Raw genomic sequence first — 25,718 nt, 5'->3', positions numbered from 1 at the left:
CAACTTGTCTGTTCCCCTTCCCCCAGTTCCCCAGCACTGTTCCCATCCCCCCAATTCCCCCCCCAAAAAAAATCTTAAAAAAAAAAAAAGAAAAAAAGATTTGTTTTGTATATTATTTCAGTAACCGAGGGAGAGCTGTTGATAATTTTCTAGGTGTTTATAGGCTCTGCTGTTTATAGTTAATACAATGTCATGAAAGTGATTTTTAAAACTCCATTTAACAAGGAATCACGGATAGCATGTTCTATGGGTATGGTACTTCAAAATTTCAAGGGTTTGCACAAACAATATTCTATTTTATCTTTAACGACTGTTTGAGGGTAGTCCCTGAACAAAAGGATCTATAATCCCTTCACCAACTGGCTTGTTTGATATCGATCTAATAAAAGGAGAATTCATGAGTTCTCCAAAGGGGGATTTAAAGTTTCCTTTTAGGCTTGACTTCCACTCCCATGCCTTACTTCCTTTAACAAATACCTTGTTCAGAAAGATTTGTGTCACTGGGTGTTATTTGTTTCATGGAAAAGCTATTGTTACTGAAATTTATTGCATTTGCTGGTTTTATGTTGAATATTCTATTATTACTTATGTTAATGTCCCATTATACTATTATAAAAATAGTCCATGTGAACTTGTGATTTTTATAATCAAAGTATTATTAAAAAAGTTTTTTTTTAACTATATTTCTTTGGTGAAAGGAGAACAAATACTTACAAAATCAGCAGGGAGGTGAAGCTTGTAAAGCTGTAGAATGGACTGAAGTAAACTGGACACCTGACTAGACACCAAGACTTCCTGGCCTAGCTTCATGTTGTCCATCACTTTCCTCTGACTGGTGGCCACCTGCACACTCCACTTATCGGTGTCTGCGATAATACAGACAGCTTCAGCTATGGGCTCGTCAAGCACCGGATGCTGGAAAAGAAACACACTGGGTCAACTTTTCACACCACCTCCAATAACACTCAACACATACAGTATGTTTCTGGTTAGCGTTAGATGAACAGTTCAGAAGTTGACGGTAAGATCTACAGAAATTTAGAGCTTTACAGGGACTAAAATACGAGTGTCATTAAATCATCATTTAAAAGTTAATATGATAAAAACTGCATTTCATCGTTGTTTTTTTTTCTTATACACAGAAGGTCTGCTATAAATGTTGTTAAATATTCAGAGATAAGTGAAAAGATAGGTGCCCTCCCTACCAGGATATTAAAATTCATTTCCTTTGAAAAGACTTCACTCTCCTTTTAAAATGGAGAATACCAGAAAAAGGTGTAGGAGTCTACTGCCTTTTCTCCAATAACAGGGTCAAGCAGGGTAACTTTATATTCCCTAAAGTTATAGCTCTAATGATTAAGCAATATTTATTTAGTAACTGTGTGCTACATACATAAATCAACTTCAACAACCAACTAAAATCAGACTGGGGTATGAATTTATTTTTCTAGAGTCCAAAAGGTGAAAGTATGGCTACTGATGAACATACTTAAAACACAAAATTCTCAAGTATTGAGCAGTTAGGAAGGGAGCAGGTTAACTAGTAAACAGTGCCACGGAGCAAATGCTAAACACTGCAGTAGTGAAGGAACAGGGCCTTAAAAAATTAAATTTCTCGAAACTGATCAAAGTGTAACTGCTTCACCACCAGCACCTCTGACATATATATTTAGTATCTCACACGTGCACAAATCAACATCATGACAGGACTACCCTTCTAGGGCCCAAATTCAAAGCAAGAGAAAGAAGGGGGTGGACGTGGGTGGGTATACAGAGGGACAGAAACAGGCACACCTCATAGCCAAAGTACATGCACACATTTTTCCAACCTTTATTTACCAAAGGAAAACTAATACTGGCCTTTTTCTGTCATTCAATCCCTTCCACTACCTCTGGTGGCCATCTGTTGCTTTTGGCTGCTTAGCATAACTTCCAATAAGTTGATCCTAATTTCCTTTTGGAGAATGACCTTTCTTGGATAAGACCAGGAGGGCCCCACCCTCCCTCTATCAAGGTGTGGTAACATGACCCAAGTTAGGCCAATTAGATGCTCCTTCCCTGCCATTTTCCTCTGAGCTGGCGGACAGGAAGCTGAGAATGGTTGACGCCACCATTTTCCTGCCCAGGCAGCAACTACTACAAATACCTTCAGGTGGTTCTTGGTTCCTCGACTTTCAGTTTCCTCGTTTTCTGTCTATCCCAAGCCTAGTTCTTTGGCCTTATGAATTCTATGAATCCCTAATATCCTTCCAATAAAGTTCCTTCTGCTTCAGCTAATGAGAGTTGGTTTCTGCTGCTTGAGATAAAGAACACAAACAGATACACAGCCTTGTCTCATATGACTACCTGAGATTTTTAAGACTTAATGCTAGTAATGGGAAGACTACAATAGAACCTAAGATGTACGCTGTTATACTTTAATTTTAACGGTTTATTTGGCTTCCTGGTTAATAAAGAAGCCCGAGGCTTCGAAGTCGATCCAGCTTTGTATTCTTTCCCACAGATGGGAAAGAAATGACCGAGTGATGGGATGAATGAAAACTCAGTTGGGAACAACATTTTTTCCAAGAGGGAACTTTCAGGGTTTAGAATATCTTCCTCATTGAAAAGAACAGCAAATTAGGCAAAGTCTAATGGGCCAACATTTATCTAAGCCAATGTTCAAATAATGTTAAAGATGAGAAATAAAGAACTTGACAAAGCAGATTCTTGAAATAACAAAGCCCAGTTTCCAAAGGCTGGTTCTCATTTTCTAGACTCGTTAACCAAACAGTACAAAGGTTATCTCACACACGCTCATCCAAAGCTTTTTGGCCCCTCAGCCCTATGATCTTTTAAAAATTGTTTCTAAAGGTTTAATATTTATTGCAGTTTTCTTCTCTATCACCCCTACACGCTTCTGACACACACATATACACACACACTCTCCAAAATATTAAGCTAAATCAGGGCCTCAGTGACCCCCCTTCACAAATTCCTGCAAGTTCTTTCTCAGTCAGTGTGTGATTAATTCCTAGCAAGACGACGATGACTCGCCATCAATATACCTGATCCTTATGAACAAAGGAAACGGAAATACAGAAATAAAAAGATTTGAAATTTGAACTCAAGCCCCTTCAATGCTTTGCATGATCAGAGGTTCAGACGTGCTGGATACAGCATAGGATAGATCCATACTAGGAACCTTTCCTTCAAGGGACTTAGAGTCCGAGAGTATATAGTCACCACTGACCACATGCCCACAGACAGACAACGAGCTGAATGTAGGCCAATCACCTCCCTTTATCAAGCTGCGGTGATAACATGACCCAAGCTAGGCCAATTAGGTGCCCCTTCCCCAATCCTCCCTGTGAGCAAGACGATGCAAGTCTGAGAATGGTTGGTGTGGAATCCAGCTTTCTTTTTCCAAATTAATTATTTGGAGTAGATAATTTGGGCTCAGTTTCCAATTCAACTCAATTTCCTAACTGATTTCCCCACCACAGTGGTAGGGAAGGGAAGTGTGTGTCAATCCAAGGAAAGCACATGGACCATAAATCACACGGTGCCACCACCACCACCAATGCAGAGAGTCGTTTTTAGCAATAAACTGCTGGAATAAGAGCTATGAGGCTCCCTGGGGAGGTGATGGATGGAAGATTCTCCAAGCACGAGTTACTTCTGAAGGTTGTAGATTCAGACATGATCAAAAAACGGGACAGATAAGTTGGTGCAATTATTTTAAAAGGAGGAAGTAAATGGGCATGGGAATGTAAAAAGAAAATGTGAAAATGAGCACAAGTCATTTTTAAATCACTGGAGCAAAGAGGCAGGTTCTAAGGTAGAAACCTGAGGAAAGATTAAAGACAAATGGGTCCAAGGGCTGAGACAACCTGACGGGGATTTGGGAGCCCACTCCCTAAATGAGGCGCTGAACCTTTTCTCCCTGTACACTTAGCCTCCAGCACAGGACCTGGCATTTGAAAAATGTTCGTAAATTAAAATGAAACAGGTTAAGCACATCCCAATGACAGCTGATGCATTCCCCAACACAGCAGGTATTGCTGACTTTCATGGACGCAGGCTCCAGGAACAGAAAAGAACCTGCTGACATTCTCAAAAGAGTACCTTTAAAAAAAAAAGAAAAGAAACAAAACTCGAACAATTCCACATTCTTGGGCTACCAAATACCTAACACACAATTTTCTGAATATGTCCACGGGGCAGCCCAACTGCCTCCATTTCACTACACTCTTTAGTAGCTACTCACTTATTTACTGAAAAACAAAAACAACAAAAAAAAAAACAACCACTTTTTTTTTATCTGAGCCATCCTGTCCCCTGTTGTCAGCTCAGCGGCAGCTTAGCTCAGGCTGGGAATTGAACCGGCGACCCCGTTGCTCAGAGCTCACACTCTTGAGCACGCTCTTAACCAACTGAGCCACTTGGCGGGCCCTAAAAGGAAACACTTTTTAAAGGCAGATGGAAATAACGGGAAATGGAAATAGTCAAGGAAAACAAAATGAATGCTGGAGAGACATAAAAATATCATCAGCAACTACTTCAGTTACTGGGTGACAGGTTGCCCATCCCTAACCTGGTCTAAACTTACATGGGGTCAGAGAGTTGAAGCTTAAGTTCTGGCGGCTCTGGAGATTTCTGATATATATCTTTCCAAAGGAAACACAACTGCATTAAAACACTTATTAGTCAGTCTCTAAGCTTTTAGAGTTTAAAGAACTCTAAGATCCAGGAGGCCATGTCTGGACTTATCACAGAAACACACACCCACATACACCCTTATGCCCTGGTCTTCAATTTAAAATTCCTCTTAGGGAACGCTTTACTTTTAAGGCATATAGAAACTCACAATAAACAAAGGAAACACTGAATTATAGCATGTGTTTTAATACTAACTTTTTCTTATTAGCCATATCTTAACTGTAGAAGCAATTACTGGTGAAATCTGTCAGGGAGATTTTTTAGGCTCACAGTTTTATCGAGTTCACATGCACACCAGGGTGTATACACACACACACCACACACACCAGCAATAACATACACAGAGTAGTACTTTTGAAAAATTAAGTACTTTAAGAAATGCTATAAAACATAAGACGGAATGATCGAAACACCTATCACATGCCTGATCCATCCTTCTGCTAGTCTTAAGAGTGTGGACATGGGGGCAAGAAAAACAGAACTAGGCAGGTGAGGCTCGGCTGCATCCGGAAGTTGACACATGAATCAAGAGCCTGGTCTCCTGGATCTTAAGGGATCACAGTATAATTGGCTATTAGCTTGGCAAGTAAGGTTACTTAGTAAGAGCTCCCTTCCTAATACTAAATACCCACCCCTTTAACAAAAAAGGGCTTTGTTACTTTGATTAAATATCATTAGATAAACAAATAAGCCCACAGCATGTATTTACTTTTTTACAAGTTCTCCTCCCAACCATTATTGTCTCAGATTAAACAGGGCCTCTGATATTTGAGTTTTGAACGAAAATCTGAAGGAAATGTTAACATTACAAATAGTCACTTTGACTTAAAATGCTTGTTCAGCTGGTTGAAAACTTCTCAAACCTTATAGACACATATATCAGTTTTCCTTTTCTCTCTCAAGCTGAAGAGAATCAATTTTAAAGCAGGTTTCTTGCCCACAAAGTTTGTTGAATTCTCTTATCAGAATGAGCCTGCAGTATGTTTCTACTTCCTCCTTAATCTGAGACTTCCCAAAGCGCGGCCTTATCACTGCCCTCTGTGTGCCCACAGCCCACTGAGCACCCGTCCACAACCCAGGTAGCACCTCAGAGCTACCAGCCCTCAACGGCCCCTACAGCCTTCCTGCCACCTCTTCCAGGTGGCTGCAGTGGTTTCCACGCCTCCCTCAGAAACTTAATTGGGCAACTCAGTAACTTCCGACAGAGCCTGGAGGAAACAGCACTGGAGGTCAATAAAAAGCTGCAGGCAAGTGTTGGGCTGGATGGGAATCTCCATCGGAGGAACGGGGTAGTGGCAACGTGCCATTATCGCTGTCCGCTTTGCTCTACTCTGTGAGAGTTAGAGGTGTCATTTATTTAGCTCTACCTTGTCAATATCTAATTTATCCAAACTACTTTCCTATAAAGATTTCTCAAGACAAATTAACAAATGAAAATATTTATACGATAGATCTTTAAAGGTTTCTCAAGTATTCTTTGGCTATTATATCTTGCTTGGAATCAAGAAAATAAGTAGTTAATTCCTAGCCTAAGGATCTGTGAGTCTGTTTCCTGGGAGTGTTAGATGCCTAGGTCATTCCAGTTTCAAGGTTCAAGATCAGATCTGAGTACATAAAATATGCTGCTTTGACTTATACGTACATGACCTCTGCTTAACTTAGACTAAGAACAAGAAATGTCTACAATGTTTGGATTATCAGAAAAGCTGTGGCTCTGATATTTCAACAAAGGGCAATGATAAGACAACAAATGGCAAAGGCTCTGACGTCAGAAGGGTTGGGTGTGAATACTACCTCTGTTGCTTACTAGCTGTGGCACTTGAGCAACTCGTTAATCTGGGCCTCAGTTTCTATGTCTGTATAATGTGACAGTGCTTAATTCACAGTTTCCATGAGGTCTAATTCACAGAGGCTTTCTGTGAGGTAAATGTGTACGAACCACGAAGCACAGTGCCTAACACTTACTGGGTACGTTCCACTTGTTTTCTTACAACACCCCCGTCTGTATTAATCATGTCCACCAAACCCTCCAACTTCCTAAAATACCACGTTACCATTGCACTCACCAACTCAAAAACCTACTCCAGCACATATCACCCAAGCACTTAAATCCAAACGTTTGTTTTTCCATACTTAAAACTCTTCAGTCTGGGCCCAACTTCATCTATACACATTCGCCTCCCAGGGCTCTCAAAGAACCCCCTTCCCCAGGCATGGGGACCCTGCCTCTTACCTCAGGCTGAGTCTAGACTGTCTGCCCCACCATCATCTAAATATTCCAATACATTTTGGTGTTTAATCACACTGTCTTAACTTGTTGATTTCACATCCGTTTGTCTACCCAGTGATTTCATAAGTAATTCAAGGAGAGAAAGCACATTTTATTTTTCTTCTTTAGCCTCGGAAGTGACAATGAAATGCTAGGCATATGCTAAATATCTAATATGTGCTTGGCTCCATTGAACAAGTCTCTATTCAGATTTCATTCTTGTTTTCAATCCAGTTCTATTAAGTCATCCACACAATTATTAATATGCTTATTTTCCAGTATAACATTTCACGTGATTACTTATTTTGAAGTTAAGAGTAGGAAAATACCATTTTCACATACATATGTGTATATACCTCCTGTAACTACCCTTCTGTTCAGCATGCCCTTTTTCCTGTGGGGTGGCCAGGAACACAGTCCTGCTCTACAAATGGGAACACTGAGGACAAAACATATAAGTGCTTATTAGTATCCTGGAAAGTCAAAAACAGAATCTAAGAACTCATTCAAGCGTTTCCAACTTTTAGCTGGATGAGTGTGCCAAGCCCTCTCCTTTGAAATCCTAACCTTGTCATGGTGGAAATCCCTTGGAAAAATTAAGATCACAAGACGTGAGTGATGGTCTCAACTTAATGTCAATAGGAGAAAACGCAGGTGCCTCTATTACAACTTTGCTGAGACTTCTCCATCCTTGCGCCGCTGGCATTGCCCAATGCACCCTCTAAAGTGACCCTCTGTCAGTCCTCACAGATGACCAGTCCGCTGGTGGGTTATACACAACGGGGGTGCAGAGAGACTTCTGTCCTCAGAAGCAGCTCTACCATCTGCACTTGAGTTATCGCGGATGTTACGATGAGGGATGAGCCACTGGGCAGCCCCTTTCCAACGCAAAGCGAGCGGGTGATTTAGGATTCAGGTAATTAATTGGATGCACCTCCCTGTATCTTTTTTCTCCAAAATAACTGGCATCATTTGAGCGTCAGTTTGCTAATCATTCTATATGAAATAATGCTGGTAAGTTTAATATCTTCTCATTCTAGCCTCCATGTCTCTTATTTGCTTTTCCATATTTTTTGATGTATTTTTGTCTCCGAGCTACAGATAGTTTCGAATCTGGCTGTTTCACAAACTCTAATTCTCTCTAGCTGTATTTAATCTGCTCTACTCTTTAGCCTGTCCCGTGAGTTTTAGTTTTAATTACTACATTTTTCAATTTCAGAAGCTCTTTTTAGTTCTTTTACAAATCTAAACGACCATTTATCACATCATCCCATCTTTTTTCTAATGTTCCAAATCCTTCTTTTTATCACTGTAACCATTTAAACAGTTACTTACTCGTTATTTCCAATTGTTCTAGGAGTGTTAATTCTCCAGCCTGTATTTGCTCACTCTCCCTTATCATAGTTTCCTCATACATGGTTTGTATTTCTGAACATGAGACCCTCTTGTAGGAGCTATTTGTTTTATGTGCTATATGTGTCTCTTGGAAACAGAGTCAATATCAGTCACTAAAAGCTTAAGAGTTGTAATTGTAATAAGGTGGAGAAGAGGGAAAGAAGCCGTATGTGTCTCACAAGCGTGTGGTTGTGAATGTGTCCAGTGTGCTTCCTTCTGCCCGAATCCTGGAGATTTGATGATTCTGGTTTTCACATTTATTTCTCCGGTGGGGATCCCTAAGTCACTCGGGTAGAATGAATCTGGACCCCAAACGTAGTCATAGCGCGGGCCTGGGATTTTGACTTCTCATGTGTGACTTCATTTTTCTCCACTCAAGTTTCCAACTTGTTTTTTGCTGCTTCACTGTTTCAGGCTAGAGTTTTCTGGTTCCTTTATTCATGGAGGGATAACTCTTTGAAGCCCGAGGCTTTAGGTAAGGGGATCACTTCCAGGTCCCAGGCCTGATGTGTATGCAACACCACATCTCTCATCCTGAGCGGATCTTAGAAACTCAGCACCTAATTCCTAGGACCTGTGTCCAGACTGAAATGCCAGAGGGCCACAGTTGCATTAGCTCAAACTTACTGCTCTGGCTTTGATTTCTATTTGTTTCTGGCACCAAAAGGTTTCCCTTTTTTTTTTTTTTTCATGCACGAGCATTAGAGCAAGGGGCTTAGGTGGGATGGTAGTATTTTATCCATAATTTTTACAATTTTAGAGGAGAGGCATACCATCTGCCTCCCTACAGCTGGAATCCTCCCACTGCATACCTTCACTGTGGCTGTAAACACAATCCCTAGCACATACAAGGTACTCAGTCAGTATTTTCTAATAGATAAATAAATCTCCAAGGCACAACTGCCCCTCCTCCTGCCCACAAGCCATCTCCAGCCTCCCTGCCCCACCGTTGGCCAAACAAGTTGGCCCAACCACCTGAAATGCCACCATTAGAAATTTCTAGTTTATCGAGCAGCCTGTTAACATATAAACTACCAGAGAGCATTTATGGATCTTACCAAACCTGTAAGCATTTGTTTATCATAAGTTTTTTTCTATTGGAAACGGGTTCAAAGTCAGTCACTACAAGCTTAAGAGTTGTAATAAAGTGGAGAAGAAGAAAAAAAACTACTCATTTTGAACTATGAGACATTGCTGAGGGATCCTGGTAGATACATCAAGGTGGGGACTCTGGGAAGCCCAAAGACAGCAGAGGACACAGGGACCTGGGGGCTGAGGGGGAGAGGGAAAGGTCCAGCGAGGTGTTCTGAGGAGCTGGGGGCGCAATGGAGACATCTGACCCGTGTGTGTCTGTGCCTGTGGCTGTGATCACCAGGCTCACTGGTCTGACACCCAAGTTCAGCCTGTGGCCTTGGGGACACGGGGTGCAACCTTGGGGATGGCTTAACCATCAGGTGGTCACTTGCTGAGGAAAGAAAGAGTTTAAAGTTGAAGAAAGGTGCTCAAGGTAAAAAAGGGTCATCAGAATAAAGTTACGTGAGGATGTGCATGACTCCAAAATAAAATTTGAGAAGGTTGGTAGCTTTTTTGTAGAGAATGGCATAGATGTCCAAATATTTTGTACACAGTGGAAAAAAAATTGGGAAAACATCAGAATTAGCCATGTATCTAATATTTACAAAATGCAAGAGAAACGAAGCCTGAGAGACCTCTAATAAGCTTTCTATTCTCCTTTAAGTAAAGAAAATGAACACAAAGGGCCACAGGCATCATGTCTAAAACACTTCACTCTTTCCCTTTATTTTTTAAAGAAAGACAATCTGCCATTTCTCTTTACCTCAGAAGACACACTAATCATTATAGTTTTATCCCTAGTAACCAACACTCGTTCTATGGGGACTAGTCAGCTAACATCGCTGAGCACTTTGTATGTGCCAGGTGCCAGCCGAGGCGCTGGGGGTGTGAGAGAAAGCAAGTCCCCCTCTCTGCTTCCAGGTGGTGGCGGACCTAGTGTGAGGATGACAAGGAAAGCAGAAAGAGAATGAAGGGACAGGGCTACATGCTAAGGAGCTGGAGGTGAGAGCAGCTGAGTTCTGCTTGGGGGTGCCTGGGATGGTTTCAAAGGACAGGCAACACTGGAACGGGGTCTTACGGAATGAAGAGAAGTTTGTTCAACAGTGCCTCAGCGCGCAACTGTGCACCAGGAAAAAGGTGCAAAGGTGGACGAGAAACGAGTGGCAAACAGTGCCAAAAAGGAGACCTGTGTGTGTGTGTGTGTGTGTGTGTGTGTGTGTGTGTGTGTAGGACATAAAAGGGACAATTCCACTCAAGGAGTTTATATTATACTCTCTCTGAAAAAAAGGTAAACTATTAGAGGAGAAGAATAAATGACTGTATCTGTGTTTTAGAAAAAGCCCTCTTGTGGCACTATGCAAGATGACTGTGAGGGGAAAAACTGTACACAGGCATTACTAGTTGGGAAGGTTAAGGGGAACTTAAATAAGATTACAGTGACAGTGAGAAGGGGACAGAATCTAACAGATTTCAGAATGGAGTCAGCCGCGCCCGGAGATCAATATCTTTTTCAAATATTTTAAAAATCACAATCCACAATAAGAAATACCATCATAACCCAGTATACATGCTTACACACGTCCATGAATATGTGTGTATATGTATGAACGCGCACATGCGCACGCACACCCCCCCTCTCCCCCCGCCCAAAGATTTCACTCAACAGAGCCAGTGCTGTAAGCCCACAGCATGGTCTCGCTCGTTACCCTACACCGGAAAATGAAAGCGGCAAGAGGTATTCTAAGAGAGCAGGTTTGTCCTACACAGAGGTTTCTTTCGCAACTCTATTGATTTTAAGGTTGTCGTTGACTTGAGGCACTTAATGTTCTCTGTGTTACTTAAGCAATGATTTATCGCTTCATGTGCCTTACTGTTCTTTTGTAGCCTTCCTGGTTGATCACACTGCTTGGCTTAATTAGGCATTCATGAGCATATATCACAGCCAGGCTTTCAGCAAAGCTCCTTATCTGGGCTACTGATTTCCACATGGTATTTCTGGAGTCAATCTGCTGCTACTCTTAAAATTAAATGAAAGAGGCTGCCATGTCCAACTGTTACTTCATTTTATAAATTATTTTGTACAATGCCTGAAGCCCTGGAACACGGTTTTTAAAAAAACATTACAAAATGATGTTAATTTTGGTCCTGATGACCCTACCCTGCAGAGTTAGAACCGCCTGGCCTGCTCCTTGTAATAAATACTGCAGGCAAAGGGAAAGTGGGTGATTTCAGCCCTGCACAGACATGCACATGGGCCCTGTTCTGCCATCTCCAACAGGAGTTTCCTGGGAAACTCATTTACAAAGCCCTTTAACATATATTATTTTAATAGCTAACATTTGTTGGGCATTTTATAATGTGCCAGGCACTGTGCTAAACACTAGATATGCATTATCTCACAGAATCTTCAAACCAGACCTATAAATGCTGTTCGTTTTATACAAGACGAAACTGAGGCTCAGAAAATCAGAGCAACCTGCCCAAGGCCACAAAGCACTAAGGAGTGAGCCATGATTCAAACTCAGGTTTGTCTGTCTTCAGGGGCCAAACTCTTCACTGCTGGGTTATATTTCATCTGCTCCTCTAAGTACATCTTTCTGAGGCTTAGCGATGCCAGCTGAATTACTTGCGCATCAGTGAACGAGTGGTAATCATGAGACCTGCACCCAAGCTATCGATGCCAAGTCAGTGCCTCTCCACCACCCTCCGCTGCCCCATAACTTAACACCCCTGAACTGCCCAGTCAGCAGTATTCACAAGCAAACACACAGGAGAAAAAATAAGAGCGAAAAAGCACTTGAGGTCACAGGTACACAGTGAAGCTAAGCTGGCTCTCTCTCTCTCTCTCACTTTACCATTTCAAGTCAGAAGGAAAACAGAGGAAAGAATGCACATTTAGATGTGGCAGGAAAAAAAATGAAACTAAATATTACTTTAGCCTAATTTAAGGCAGCTGTGTCATCTATATGTTAGGAGGCAGAGAAACAGTTCAAATGATAGAAAAGAGGGAGTATAGGCATTAAACAAGAACACATGTTTAAACATTTAAAGACCACATCTTAACATGTGAAAGCTAGTAATAAAAATGGAAATACACGAAATGAAGTTAATATATGTTTCTTTCATAAGAGACTAGAACAAGGCAATGTATGAAGAGAAATCCTTCGTATGGAAGCTCTAGAATACAATCCCTCAGAGTAAGGAAAGAAGCCCCACAAACAGATCCACCGTGGTTATAAATGTGCGCATTTACGTAAGACAATAGATCAATAGCTTAAATCAGTTGCTTTTAAAGTTATTAAAAATCCTTCTCTAAAAACAATTAGGAATAGCAAAGCAGAAGGAAGTCAAGCATGAACACTGAAAAGTATTAACATCCCCAAAATAGGTTTTTGAAAGCAAGTTATGATGAAGCAATTCATCCACATCTTCTCTTCCTCAAAAAGCTAGTATTTCTGCTCTAACTCTGGCCATCTACTTGTTCCTGGCTCTTTGCTTCTTTCTTTGGCAGCCTACTCAATCCATAGGCTTTATGGAGCAGTACATTCAGTGTAATGATAAAAAAAAAACAAAAAACCCTCCTAATTTATTTTTCAACAAATATTTGTAAATGGCATTTTTTTTTTAAAATTTAAACACTGCCATAGACCAGAGTCCCAGTCTGAGAGGCAGCTGAAATGGAACACCACTTCAAAAGCAAAATTCACTATGATGAATGTGCCAAGTGAAATTAGAAATCCACTAATGTTAATTGGATACATTCTAAATGTATTAAACTTCTGAAGATATTTTTATGAACCCTTCGTAATTTCCTATTAACACCCATGCACGGCTGCACTTGGATATACCCACAATTTGACACAATATAGGTTATTATGCTTAATAACTTTCGATCTCAGGGTGACTGCATAGTCTAAAGAGAAAAGCTACAGTGTGAAAACAACTACTTTTGAAAGGAAAGGGAAGTGATATATGAAAATCTTTAAGGGTATAAGTAGAGGAAACATCATTTTGTTTTTTCAAATATAAGAATTACAGAGCTAGATGGTCACCACGAAAACCTAACACACGAAAATTGGAATTTGTCAGCCTATGGAAAATATTAAAAATGTCACGAATGGTTTGCAGATAAGTTCAAGGAGAGTTATCAGTCAATCGATGACATTTCTACAGCGGTCAGTGAGCGTGTCTGGGCCATTCAGGCAGCACCCCCAAGCTGGTAAGACTGATGACACTGAAGACAACCCCGTCCGTTCACACGCGATCTCTTGGCACCTCTGTCTGAAGCAGAACGCGGGGCTTCGCGGAAGAGAGTTCCATGAGCAGCACCAATGGTCTCACAAATCCAACAGCCAGCAGAGCAGAGAGAAAACCCCCACAGGTTTTGCATATATGGATATAAACATAAGGTGCTGACAGAAAAGGAAAGGAGGTCTGATTTCCTGTCGTAAAGCGACAGATGGCTACAGATATACGTGAGTCTCTAAAGTCACGGAGGCTTCATACATGGTTTCAGATAACCTAGAAAGATAGTATCATACAGCCAGGGCATTGTTCTTACTCTAAGGTCACTGATGGATAGGCCTCCGAAATGATAAACAAGTACGCAGCGTTCATTACAACTATGAAAATAAAATGTTATGACATTCCTTAGAGAGACAAGAGCACCTTCACAGCTTCATTCCAGGAAAGCTCAGGTGAGGGCTGGTGTCCGACCACCAAGCAGGGCGGGGAGAGGTATGTTACGGGCTGACGCGGCCACTGGGCCGGCCTTCCAGCTCCAGAGCACCTCCCCTGGGCTCGCCTCCCTCCCCGCCCAGGGGGCGATGGGCCAGCTGCATCACTACTGAGCTTTTCTTCCCATTTCAGACAGATCTGCAGCCTGTTTAGCCTGAGTCTGATGTATGTTTAGTCTTCACAGAGGAGATGCTCAAGGCCAAAGATAACATGCAGTGCCTGTTCCACCTCCCAGAAAAACACCTGTTGGGTGAGGAGGTAGATAACAAAATGCAGTGAGGACTTGCCCTATTGCACAAGATGCAATACGTTTCCAAAGCAAAATGTCTATTTTTGTACATCTGCCCAATAGCAGCTCAATTAAAAACAGGCCCATCAGATTGACACAGTTGCCTTAACTGCTCAGTTCCTGTCACGCTGCAGATAGCAGGAAAGCACTTAACGGCAGCCATAAGGCAATTTTCCAGTAAGACTTATTAATCTTTATACCGTCATCCTCATGCAGCCATCAAAGTAAACTTAATGACAAATCAGTTAAAATAAATTACTTTTAGGAACTTGTAGGGATCAGATAAAAAGCGAACCACATGTGACATCTCTTCAGTCCTCCCCATGACAGCATATAAGTGTCCCCATCTGTGCTGTTTATTCAGTCGCCTGGCTTACGCGCCCCCAGATCCACTCGTGGCCCTTCTCTGTCCCGCGCGGGCCCCAGGAGGCTGACCTCTGGGGGCTGCAGGGCTGTCTGCGCATCAGCTATGACCTTGCTCTCTGGCTTCCAGCGGGGCCCAGTGGCTGGAGGACAGAGGTGTCAGGGCGTCGGCCCCCCAGCCTCCTCAGTGACCCGGCAGCCAGGCGCCCTCGTCCCGCTCCGGCTGCCCACAGCTCTGCTGTCACTGCTTGCTCCCCTCACGCCTTCATGCCCAGTGCTCGCAGCTTCCAGCGCTGCTGATCCGGGTGCTTCACCAGCCCCTGTTGGTTCCTGCAACCCTGTCCACATCTCTGTGAACAAGCCCTTTACCACACTCTCTTCAGTCTAAACACCTGTTGCCGGCCAGGGCCCTGGTGACACACTGCGGGCAGCCGGAGGCTCCAAGCTGGGATTACTCACCCGGACCGTGTGGACCAGATCAGCCGGCAGACACTGCTTCAGCTTCTCGTCACTGCTGGTCCCGTGAAGCACCAGGTCAGGCATGTACGTGGGGCAGTAACCCGCCAGGAGGGAGTGGCCAAAGTTTCTCACGTTCGGGTTGCTGATGCTCTGAGACCTAAAACAATATCGATCCATTAGGATACACACTTAAAAATGGACTCCCTGGCCAGCCGAGTGGCTCAGTTAGTTAAGAACTCACTCAAGAGTGAGAGCTCTGAGCAACAGGGTCGCCGGTTCGATTCCCGGCCTGAGGTGAGTTGCCGATGGCTCAGCTAAAAAAAAAAAAAAAAGGACTCCCTTTTTGTGTCACACTTGGAACAAAAACCCCAACGACACAGGTAAGAAAAATAGATCCTGGGTGGTCCGTTTCACCAAGGCTCTGGTAAGCAGATCACTGGTGTGGGAAAAGGGAAGGAGGTGGAAGAGGAGGCGTCGTTGAGTTGTTGTTTTAAATGGAAGGGAAGGAAAAAAAAACAGTATTTTCATGGCTGGTTACGAGTTCGTACCTCATGTGGAACATCGACCGGGCATCTGTGTCAACAGAGGGAAGAGAGAGCAAGCCCACTGGAGGGCGCTGGCCAGAACTCTGGCTTTAGGAGCTGACACATATGCACAGGGCAGTGCTCACGACAGGGCAACAGGACAGAAGGAGTCTCTGATTACTGCTTCCAGCCATCACAGGCCAAAAAATCGGCCTGATGGAGTGCTAAGGAAGGGGCTGTCTCCCAGCCACCTCCTGCTGCTCCGACCGACCGGCAGGAGAGAAACTGCCCAGCCAGCATCATCCACCGCCTCCGAAGCGGGGCATCTGTGCCAGCCAATGGAGCGTCCATCCAGACGACAAAAAAATTAAACTCCCTGCTCCCACCCCTCCCTCCATGCCCCCCCCGCAGCTTCCCCACAAATGCCACGAAAGTGGCGAAGTCCCCAGTCGCCTTCTTGCTCAGATGCGCTCAGCCAGCAGTCGTCCTTGGAGAAAGGGCAGGCTGCAAACCGTTTGTATTGGTTTGATAACACTTCTAATACTTAAGAAAAAAAACCCACATTGTGTGTAAAACAGCCAGCAGTAGCCGACCTGTCATGGCTGTGAGGTCGGGTTAGTTCCCTCTGCCTCCCGGCTGGCCAGTGTTACCTTGGCAGAGGCAGCTCCACCTCCAAGGACCCGTCAGGCAGGTCACTGCAGTGACCTGGATTCAGCGATGCTGAAGCACACGCTTCGTCATCACTGTCCCCAAGAGCGCTGTCAGAACTTTCATTTCTGGGAATGTCTCCTTCAATCCTGAAGTCGTCCTTCCCGCCGGCATCCCCACAGGGGACATCTGTGGAGGCCGACACACCAGAGGCCTGCCGCACACACCTGCCGGGGGCAGGCTCCAGCGGAGGTCCTTCCTCAGCCTTTGAATGCGAACCTCCGGTTTTCTCCACCGTTCTCTGTCCAGTCCCTGCCGCATGGGCATCAGGTCCGAGCAAGTCAGGGGGTTGGCAGAGCTGCCCGGCAGCATCTGCTGCACCCTGGGTTCTGAGGCCTCTGTCCTCGGCGTGACTCCGGTCAAATTCACCTTCATCCCCCTCGGATGATTGGTTCTGAGGATGGCAGACATTCTTTTGGAAGCCAGGTAGGAAGGAACACCTAGAAACCTGCTGGTCCTGAGCCATGTCAGCGGCCACCCTGGGCTCAACCAAGGGACAACTGCCCGACTCTCGATATTGTCTATAGGCTGTTAGCTGCTGCTCCATTTTTTGGGTGCGGCTTTCAAAGTCAGACTCTGGAGACGCGGAGCTTCCAATCTGGAAAGTGACCTTCTCTAAGGGAGGCTTCTCCTGGGAATGTCTGTCAGGGCAAGGCCAGGCTGCGGACCGGTCTGGTGGCTTCGTAGGCATCTCCCCTTTCGGCTCCTCACTCATCTCCTGTCCTGCCCCCAAACGTTCACAGCTGGTGAGCCTGGAACAGCCATCTTGTGGCAGCTCTTTTTTATTTTCTTCCTCCCCACAAAATGTGTCCTGAGGTTTCCGAGAGCTGTCCAGTGCTGGCTCCTGGTATCCCAGGCTGCAGGCCACAGAGGTCTTGTTTCCCTCTTGGTCAGGTTTGGAACATGGGTCTCTAACATCGGCACCCTCCCAGGTCCCAGCCAGCGCCTCGGGAGCAGGGCTCCTTTCCACAGCTGTTGCTGTCGGGGGCAGCCCTGGGGGGAGGAGAGCAGGCTCACTTCTCATGGTGACCACCACGTACTCCGACTCCTCCACCTCTCCCCGCTCCAAGGCGGTCGTGATGCTGCCCCCGTTTAGCACCTGGTCGCCTTCTCCGTGGCTCCCGCTCCAGGTCAGCTGGTTCTCTTGCAGCTCGGAGCAACGGAGAAAGTAGGTCAGGACATAAAGTATGCGCTGGACCAAATCCTTCTGCTTTCCCACAACCACGGTGCGCGTCAGCCTCACGGGGGAGCCGATGGCGCCGTAGAGGTCACCTACAGAGCAAAGCGGAAACAAAGACAAAGCCATCTGGGGTGAGCATGTCTTGGAATGTCAGCCTTTACAAGAGAAAAACAGATGACTTCTACTCCCAAACTAGAATCGCTTCTTCAAAGTGGTAATTCCTGGGAATGGCTGTGTTTTAGTTTTGCCTCTATAGTGGACAGTTTGCCTGGAAAGGCCTGGCCAGGCTTTGGCCTGCTGTTCTCGGAGCAGGGGACAGCGCTGGTGTACACACTGGGGACTGTGCTTGTGAGGTCTTCCCACGAAACTCACTGGCCGGCCAACTGCTCCCTCCCCGCAAGGAAAGCTAAAACCAGAGCCCTGAATATGTGATCCAATCAAACAAAAAAATTTATCTCGGAAACTAGAACGATGAGAGTTTTTTAGAAGAACCCTTTGACATTAGGCCTTGGGGTGAAATCCAAATTCAGGGATCTCTGAACCAAAGTACAGTGAATCAGTTCAAAATACTTAATGAAATGGCCTGCTCAGAATCACACACACACATACACACACACACACACACACACACACACCAAGTAGAGCCAATTTAATTAACAAGAAGAAAATCACTTAGTCATGAATATGATTCTGAATATGAATGAATCTGAATAGTCCTATTACTTGAGTATTTCTATTACTTTACATGAAAATTCTACTGGAAAAAATGTCACATAAGTTATAGCCTGATAAGTTGATTAAAAACTGGCTGATGAACCACGATCGTTCGGCTTAAAGGTGGAAGAAGGGCAAATGTGCCAGCAAACCCAGCAGTACAAGCTTTCCATGAAAAGTATTGGTCAAGTGCCCATTAGAATTATTGCATTTGATGATCTATTACATTTGATAAGTTACGTATTTGATACTTTGATGATAATAATGACAATTACAACAAAAAGCCAACATTTACAGATTGTGCAGGCACAGCGCTAAGTGTTTTACATGGATTTTTCACATTTACAACCAACCCTGAGTCAAAAACCATTACGGAAATAAACAAAATGTTGGAATAAATCAAAACTTGAAAAGATACTAACTAGAAGAGACACATGGTAATAGTTGTAAATAAGGACTCAGGAAGTTAGAACCTATCTGAGGAATGCAACTAGAGAGAGGAGGGAAGGCATTAATAAGGGCGTGTAGTAGATAAAACTAATGAAATTGGCAGATTAGGACTAAGGAAAAAGTTATGGAACCATCAGAGAGTACCTCCTCTGGAGAGTGCTCCCCAGTGTGAGGCATCCAAGAAGGTTTCAAGTGCAGGAGAGACATGATATCAAACACTCCTCTCTATAAAAAAGACTAGATTACAAGCTAATAGGGCTTTATCTCTGAGGCTTTGCAACTACGAAATCATCCGAGAAACTCAGAATTGTAGTCTGATGCTAGGACAAGTAGTTCTGTTTGAGAAAACTTTCTTGACTAAGAACTTATTACTGTGACTTCCCTGTGATTACATCTACCCATTGCTGCAGGGTGTCACAGTCATGTCAGGAATTCATGGGACACTTTTGTTAAATCAGTCTCAATGTTAATAAAAATAAGCATTACATTTCTGAAATCTAGCATGAAGTAACCAAAGAAGAAAGGGCCACTCAGAATGACAGTGTTATTTTTTAGCAATGCATTTTGGTATTGTACATTTTAATAACTAAGGCATAAATGGAAAAAAGTAATACAAAGGGAGGCAATTAAAATACAATCTATAATAATTTAAACTCTATAGAGTAATGAGCAGTGTGTGTGGAAACAATGCCTTTAGGGTCAAACTTCATAAAATAATGCATCATTAAAATAAGAGACCTGTAATCGTAAAGATTTACTGGAACTTGAACTTGAAGGCAAATTTTTGAGTCCCAGATTGATGAAGTTACTAATTTTAGAGTAGATTCTTTTGTTCTCAGGAGTATAATTTTACAAAGTGAAAGCGGGTTGCACAACAATGTGAACAGACTTTACTGAACACTGAAAAATGGTTAAGGTGATGAATGTTACGTCTCGTGCTTTTTTTAAACCACAATTTAAAATACAAGCTTTAAAGATGGGAGGTGCAAAATGGTAGAGAACCAGGGAGAAGCACAAAGAGGGGAGGAAAGGTGAGGAAAGCAGTGAGGAAAACAGGAACCATGAAAGAAAGAAGATATTGGGGAAACAGTGAAAAGATTGAACAGAAACTAGAAAGAGGAAAAGGGGGCGGGCGGGCTGGCCGAGTGGCTCAGTTGATTAAGAGCTCGCTCAAAGGTTTGAGCTCTGAGCAACAGCGGTTCGAGTCCCAGCCTGAGCTGAGCAGCCGCTGAGCTGCCAACAGGTGGCAGGATGGCTCAGCTAAAAAAAAAGAAAAGGGGCTAGAGAATGTGGCAAGCTGAGAGAATTCAGGATCATTGTAAAGAGGGATGGTAAAGTGAGAGAGTGAGAGAGGTGGGGGCTATGGAGATGGAGAAACAAAGGCAGACAGAGGGAGAAACTGAGAGAAAATTAAAAAGGAGGCAAGGAGGGATACTCAGCATCTTAAAGGACCACTATTCATTGATTCCATTCTACTAAGTATGTATATGCTATGAAGGACTCTTCACACAGTGCTGTCCTGATCCTATACATTGTAATTTACTGTATCTTTATCATCATTAATTCAAACTAGTTGTAATGTCTCTTGTGAAGTATTGTTTAGCTTGTGGGTTATCTAAATTGGGGTTTAATTTCTCAGCAGGTGGGAATTTTCTCCTTATCATCTACTTTATTGATTTGTAGTCTAATTCCATTGCATTCTGAAAAATATCATTTAAACTTTTGGAGGAAATAAAATGAAGACATTTCAGACTCTTTTACTTATGTTAATTTGAACCAATGATCCTAAATGTTTGTTTGTTTTTTTGAGGAGAAAAGCTACTTCTCATTTCCACAAATCCTTGAGGTCATTAGCGTCAAAAAGAAACCCACATGGAACTCCTTCAATCAGTGGCGGAAGATGGTGGCTTTCAAACTTCACATACCCATCCCAAGAAAGAAATAATTTTTAGACTGCAGCCTCACACTCCCTTTGAAACAAACATTTTACACAACATGTATGTGTTACTCTGGTATTGTCTAATGTATTGTACCTTTTAAATGCCTCTTTTGACCCATGAAACATGGCTTCTGTAACCCACTCGTGTGGTTATCCACACTTGGGAAAACCTGTATGTAGACAGCATGTGTCAGGCAGAGGTGGTGATGGCTGAACTCCTGAAAGCAGGCCAGGGAGAGCGTGAAAGGGCTTGCTGCTTCCAGCTTCTCTCCTTTCTCTGGATGCTGAGAAACCAGGCAGGAGTGGTACCTGTCCTGGCAAGCTCTCAGATGTGCCTTTAAAATAATTCAGGATAGAATCTTTCCTATTATTTAGGAACCTGGATTAAAATTACATCTGCATCACAGTATATATATTCCTAGCACTTTATATTTTCCTGTTTACTGAGACCTGGTAAATAGTTAATGGAAACGTAAGAGTAATTGGAAATAAGCATCTTCCCCTGTCAAATTATTGAAGCCCTTCAATGTCTTGTAATAATGGAAACTCTACGATCACTTACACTTGGCCTTACAAAGTTATACGACTCTACCAGGCCTCATCCCCTCCTCACACCGCTCCTGTCAACAGCAGACACTGCTGAATTGCTTAGGGGAGGGGAGGATGGGAGACTCAATAACACCCGATCTCCTTTGAAAAGGGACTGTGAATCCACAGGAAGGGACTCTGCCTTGTTATGCTGAACACAGGGAATTAAGGGCTCTCAATTTGTTCAATTTCCAACGAGAAGCATGTCTAATTATAAATACATTTATATAATTAAATGCACAGTGCTCAATTAGCATTGTTTTTAAGTGGGTGACACGACAGTGTGAGACACCATGTTTCCTTAATATCCAGCCCCCTTACCTTCACCACCTAATTGATCTACCTTTCTTTGAGACTATTGTTCCATAACAAGAACAAGAATGCAGGCACGCTGTGTTCTTTCCTGAGCTCAGTACTGATGGGATTGGATTGAATCCACTTTAACATCCCTAAATTCTTTATTAATTCATTTAACATGTACCTATTGTCTCCCTAACAGTGAGAAAGGTATTCCCTTCCTTACACATCTCATGGCCCTGGGCACGGGGCAAGGCATCTTTATTATCTGTAAAATGAGGGCAGTTGTAAGAGGCTTTGGAAAGAGAACCTAATTAATAACATGTGAAAAGCACTTAAAACAGGGCTTGGCTCACAGTGACGGCTTTCATTATTGTTATCATAACATGCCATTTTCTAAGATTAGAGTGCGTGCTTTACCCAGTCTGTAATTCTTTTTCTGGAAAGCGCCGTTTTAACACTGCCTCAAGTATGCCTTCCTTGGAAAGCCCCTCCATGACCCTCACTCCACCTCTCAGTGCCCCTCCAATATTAATATTCTCACTAACAGCATCTGAAACAAAGGTGCATCATGTATAACTGATTTAATTCCCACTGCAACCTGAACTATTTTCACCCCATTACACAGACAAGGAAACTGAGGCACAGAGGCTAAGTCACGTGCCCATGGAGACTGGGTTTGACCTAGGCCATCTGGCTCTGGCGCCCATGCGCTTAGCCTACACCATACAGTCTCTCGCATCCTTTTTGCACCCCCGTCAAAGGCGGAATCAGGGCATCCTGACATCTGAACACTAATCTGCCTCCTCCATTAGGCAACCAGCTTTCTGAGGCAACAGAGCGCGTGTTATTCAACTCCATATCCCTGGTGTTTAACACAGGGTCTGGGACAGCGAGGGTGCAAATTCCAATTTGTCACTTCAAAAGTTTGATGAGTGAGAGGTCCTAGGGGTCCTCTCCTCCACATGAACCCAAATATGCAAAACTGCTCTCTCAGTCCCAACTCTGTCCTCAGCACTGCCAGAGCACTGGCGTCCTGTGCCACGCTGCAGGAGGAAGCTTTGAGGAAATACAGGCCACCAGCTAACTGCAAGGAAGCAGTGTTGGGAAAGATAAGGTTTCTGACTTAGGCTAAAATTAAAAGGGTGGTGAAATGATAGTGTGTGGCTTTCTTTTCTGGCTTATTTTTCTCCTGTCCAGTCCATCTTCTTGGGCACTGGCTCTCAGCCAGAAGGTGTCTTGTTCCCCAGTGGACACTCGGCAGTGTCTGGAGAAATTTTTGATTGTCATAACTTCGGAGGGGGGTTCTCACTGGCAGCTTGTGAACAGAGGCCAGTGATGCTGCTAAACATCCTACAACACACAAGACAACTCCCCCACCCCCACCCAACCAAGAATGGTCTGATCTGAATGCTGACGCTAGGAGACCCTGCTCCAGGGTGAACTGCTGCGTGGGGCAGGAGAACACCACTTACCTACACAGAGTTAAAAGGAGAACAAAGCAGGGGACAGGAAAGGGAGGTGGTGGCGGCCTTACAGTGAGAATCTGTGCGCCAGTCTCCTTTTCCCTGCATTACCGGGTTGGATAGTTAAGATCACCTAAAAATTCTAGCCTTTTCCTATTCCATCCCATACAGTCTCAGACCAGTCAGAGCAGGTACTAACCCAGCTGCGCCCAGAGCGGGTTATACGGATGCGTTTTGGCCAGCGTGTTCACTGACTGAGAGGTGCGTTTCTCTGAGAAGGCTCGAATGGGCGGGTGATCAACAGGCATGACCGTCGGTACCCAGGCCAGGTGGTAGGTTAGCACTGCAGTCAGTAAGGCAGCAAAAAACCTGAGAGAAATGGAAGAAAATACAACCAGGTAAGTTAACACAGGAAGAGGCAGGACGTAGACAGAACATACACTGGCCGCGGAGTTTGCATACAAGGCTCCGGAGAGTGGAAACTTACTGGTTTTTGTTGATCTGTTCTATCAGAAGAGTAAACTCCTTGAGAAAGCGCTGGCAGAGCTGGGTTTTTTCCAAAGTGCTGGACATCATGGTAAGCCACACGGGTTCCGCTATCCTCGGAACAGAATATAAGTTCCAGATAGTCCCTCTATGGAAAAGAGAAGGGATGCACGAAACTGTCACAAACATTATTTTGGATAATCTTTACATAAAGGAGTAAGACGATAATAATCTGGATATATGTTGAACTCAAGGGATTCAAGGCAGAATATAAAACAGGGGCCAGAAAACTATGACCCACAGGCCAAACCTGACTGCCACCTTTTCTGTAAAACTTTATTGGCATACAGCTACGCTCAGTTGCTTACATATTATCTGTGGCTGCTTTTTCACAATGGTAAAATCGAGTGGCTATGACCAAGACCCTTTTACAGAAAAGGTATACCAACCCTTGATATAAAATATTCATTTCTAAAACAATTTTCACAATGCTTTCTGTCAGAATTTATGCCCACTGTTATGGTAAATAAATAAAGGAAGAGATAAAGTACATGCTATATTAAAAATGTGAAGGGGCAACACAATTCTCCTAATTTCTAGTCAGTCGTTATTTATTCAAAGCACCCTAATTCATTTTTGGTGAAAAAAGTACATAAATGGCTCTTCTTCACTACACTATGTATGTGCTGAGTTTTTATAGGGACTAACAGAATCAAATTCGTAAAATTGCAAGCTATTAGAGAAACGGACTAGTCCCATTCTATCACTTTACCGATCAAGAAGACGAAGCCTAGAGCAGCTGTGTTACTTGCGTAAGGCATAGAAATACTGAACGACAAGGTCAGGGTGAGAACGCAGCTCTCCCGACGCCTGGTGCCAAGGGCTCCCCTCCAAGCTCTATGGCTCACAAGTGTTTTTCCAAAGAGCACACAAACAGAGCTTAGGCTCTCCACTGGTATTTCTGAATTTAAAACGCATCTACTCTTCCCAACTGAAGACAGATGGACATATTCTGACTTGATTTTCCAGCTGTGTGCACGAAATAATTGAGACATAGTGGAATTCCACCTTATTGAAAAGTAGAGCATTTGCTGAGTTAGGTAGCAATGACAAGGATGGCCACATGGAACTGGGGTCCACTGGCGAAACCTAAGGTCTCCGAACACTAACACTTTGTCACCATATCTGGAGGGCGGGCTGCTGAAGTGAGAACAAGACCTCCCTACATACACAGTGAGTGAGGCTTTCTGGTTCTGTACCTTGGGATTCCTGACCTCTGAGAAACTGGCTCTAAAATGATGCAACAATCCCAGCTCAGCAGTGAAAGAGAATCCCACCTGCTACCCAAAGCAGGTTGCCCAGACGTTTGGGGCAAGGACTCTAGAAAACCGGAGTCCAGAATACAAAGATCATCAACTAGAAACTAACAATGAAGGCACACTAGGTCACCCTATATAAGGTCCAGGCCAGGACACTTACAGAGGATGCTGAGCATAAACCAGGACTGTCCTGGCAAACGGGAACGTCTCTCTCTGACAGACATACTCTCTCCATCTACAGGCTCTGGACAAGCATCCTGGGGTAATAGTGCTTACTCTCAGAGCCTTTGTGAGGATGACATGAAACAATGAACAGATATCTGAATATTAGTTTTCTCCATTCACCCTGCTAAAAACAATCACGTCAAGGACCATCTGTCAGGCAGTAGTGAGGATTACTTAGTACTGGGTGACTTAAGTTTTTTGCTTCTTTGGTTTTAGTTTCCATCTTGAAGGAAGGGGCTGCTAAAGTAAAACTGCCAGCCCCGTAATTCTTCCAACTCATGGTCACTATGTGTCCCTTGATCCATGGCTGCCACGGCTACTGCTGCTCATAAATTTCTCCTGTTGGATCTGACAAACGCTGTGAATGTACCTGAATTCTCCCAGAGCTTCCATCAGACGGCTGACATAAAACTGGACGCGGTGATTTGATTCTGCTATCTTCCTACAGGAGATCATGGCCTTCATCGAAGAGAAACGAGCCAAATTACTCTCTGAGAAGAAACTGCTGTATAATTATCTACTGGGCTTTATTAGT

General features: G+C 43.7%; 1 protein-coding gene across 4 annotated transcripts in view; it reads right to left on the bottom strand.

Moving 5' to 3' along the window:
• Positions 1–25,718, bottom strand: part of FNIP2 (folliculin interacting protein 2) — a 137,074-nt gene that overhangs the window by 9,084 nt on the left and 102,272 nt on the right. For all 4 annotated transcript variants that reach the window (XM_019667512.1, XM_019667514.1, XM_019667511.1 and 1 more), the window contains 6 exons: positions 25,554–25,642; positions 23,641–23,787; positions 23,353–23,522; positions 16,462–17,791; positions 15,288–15,444; positions 715–915 (listed from right to left, as the gene is read on the bottom strand). In XM_019667512.1, the coding sequence (XP_019523057.1) occupies positions 715–915; positions 15,288–15,444; positions 16,462–17,791; positions 23,353–23,522; positions 23,641–23,787; positions 25,554–25,642 (2,094 nt within the window). The remainder of the gene's footprint in view (positions 1–714; positions 916–15,287; positions 15,445–16,461; positions 17,792–23,352; positions 23,523–23,640; positions 23,788–25,553; positions 25,643–25,718) is intronic.

Source organism: Hipposideros armiger, unplaced genomic scaffold (genome assembly GCF_001890085.2).
Source record: "Hipposideros armiger isolate ML-2016 unplaced genomic scaffold, ASM189008v1 scaffold_498, whole genome shotgun sequence".
NCBI lineage: Eukaryota > Metazoa > Chordata > Mammalia > Chiroptera > Hipposideridae > Hipposideros > Hipposideros armiger.
Note: the sequence above shows the minus strand (reverse complement) of the source record. Positions and strands in the feature narration are given on the sequence as shown.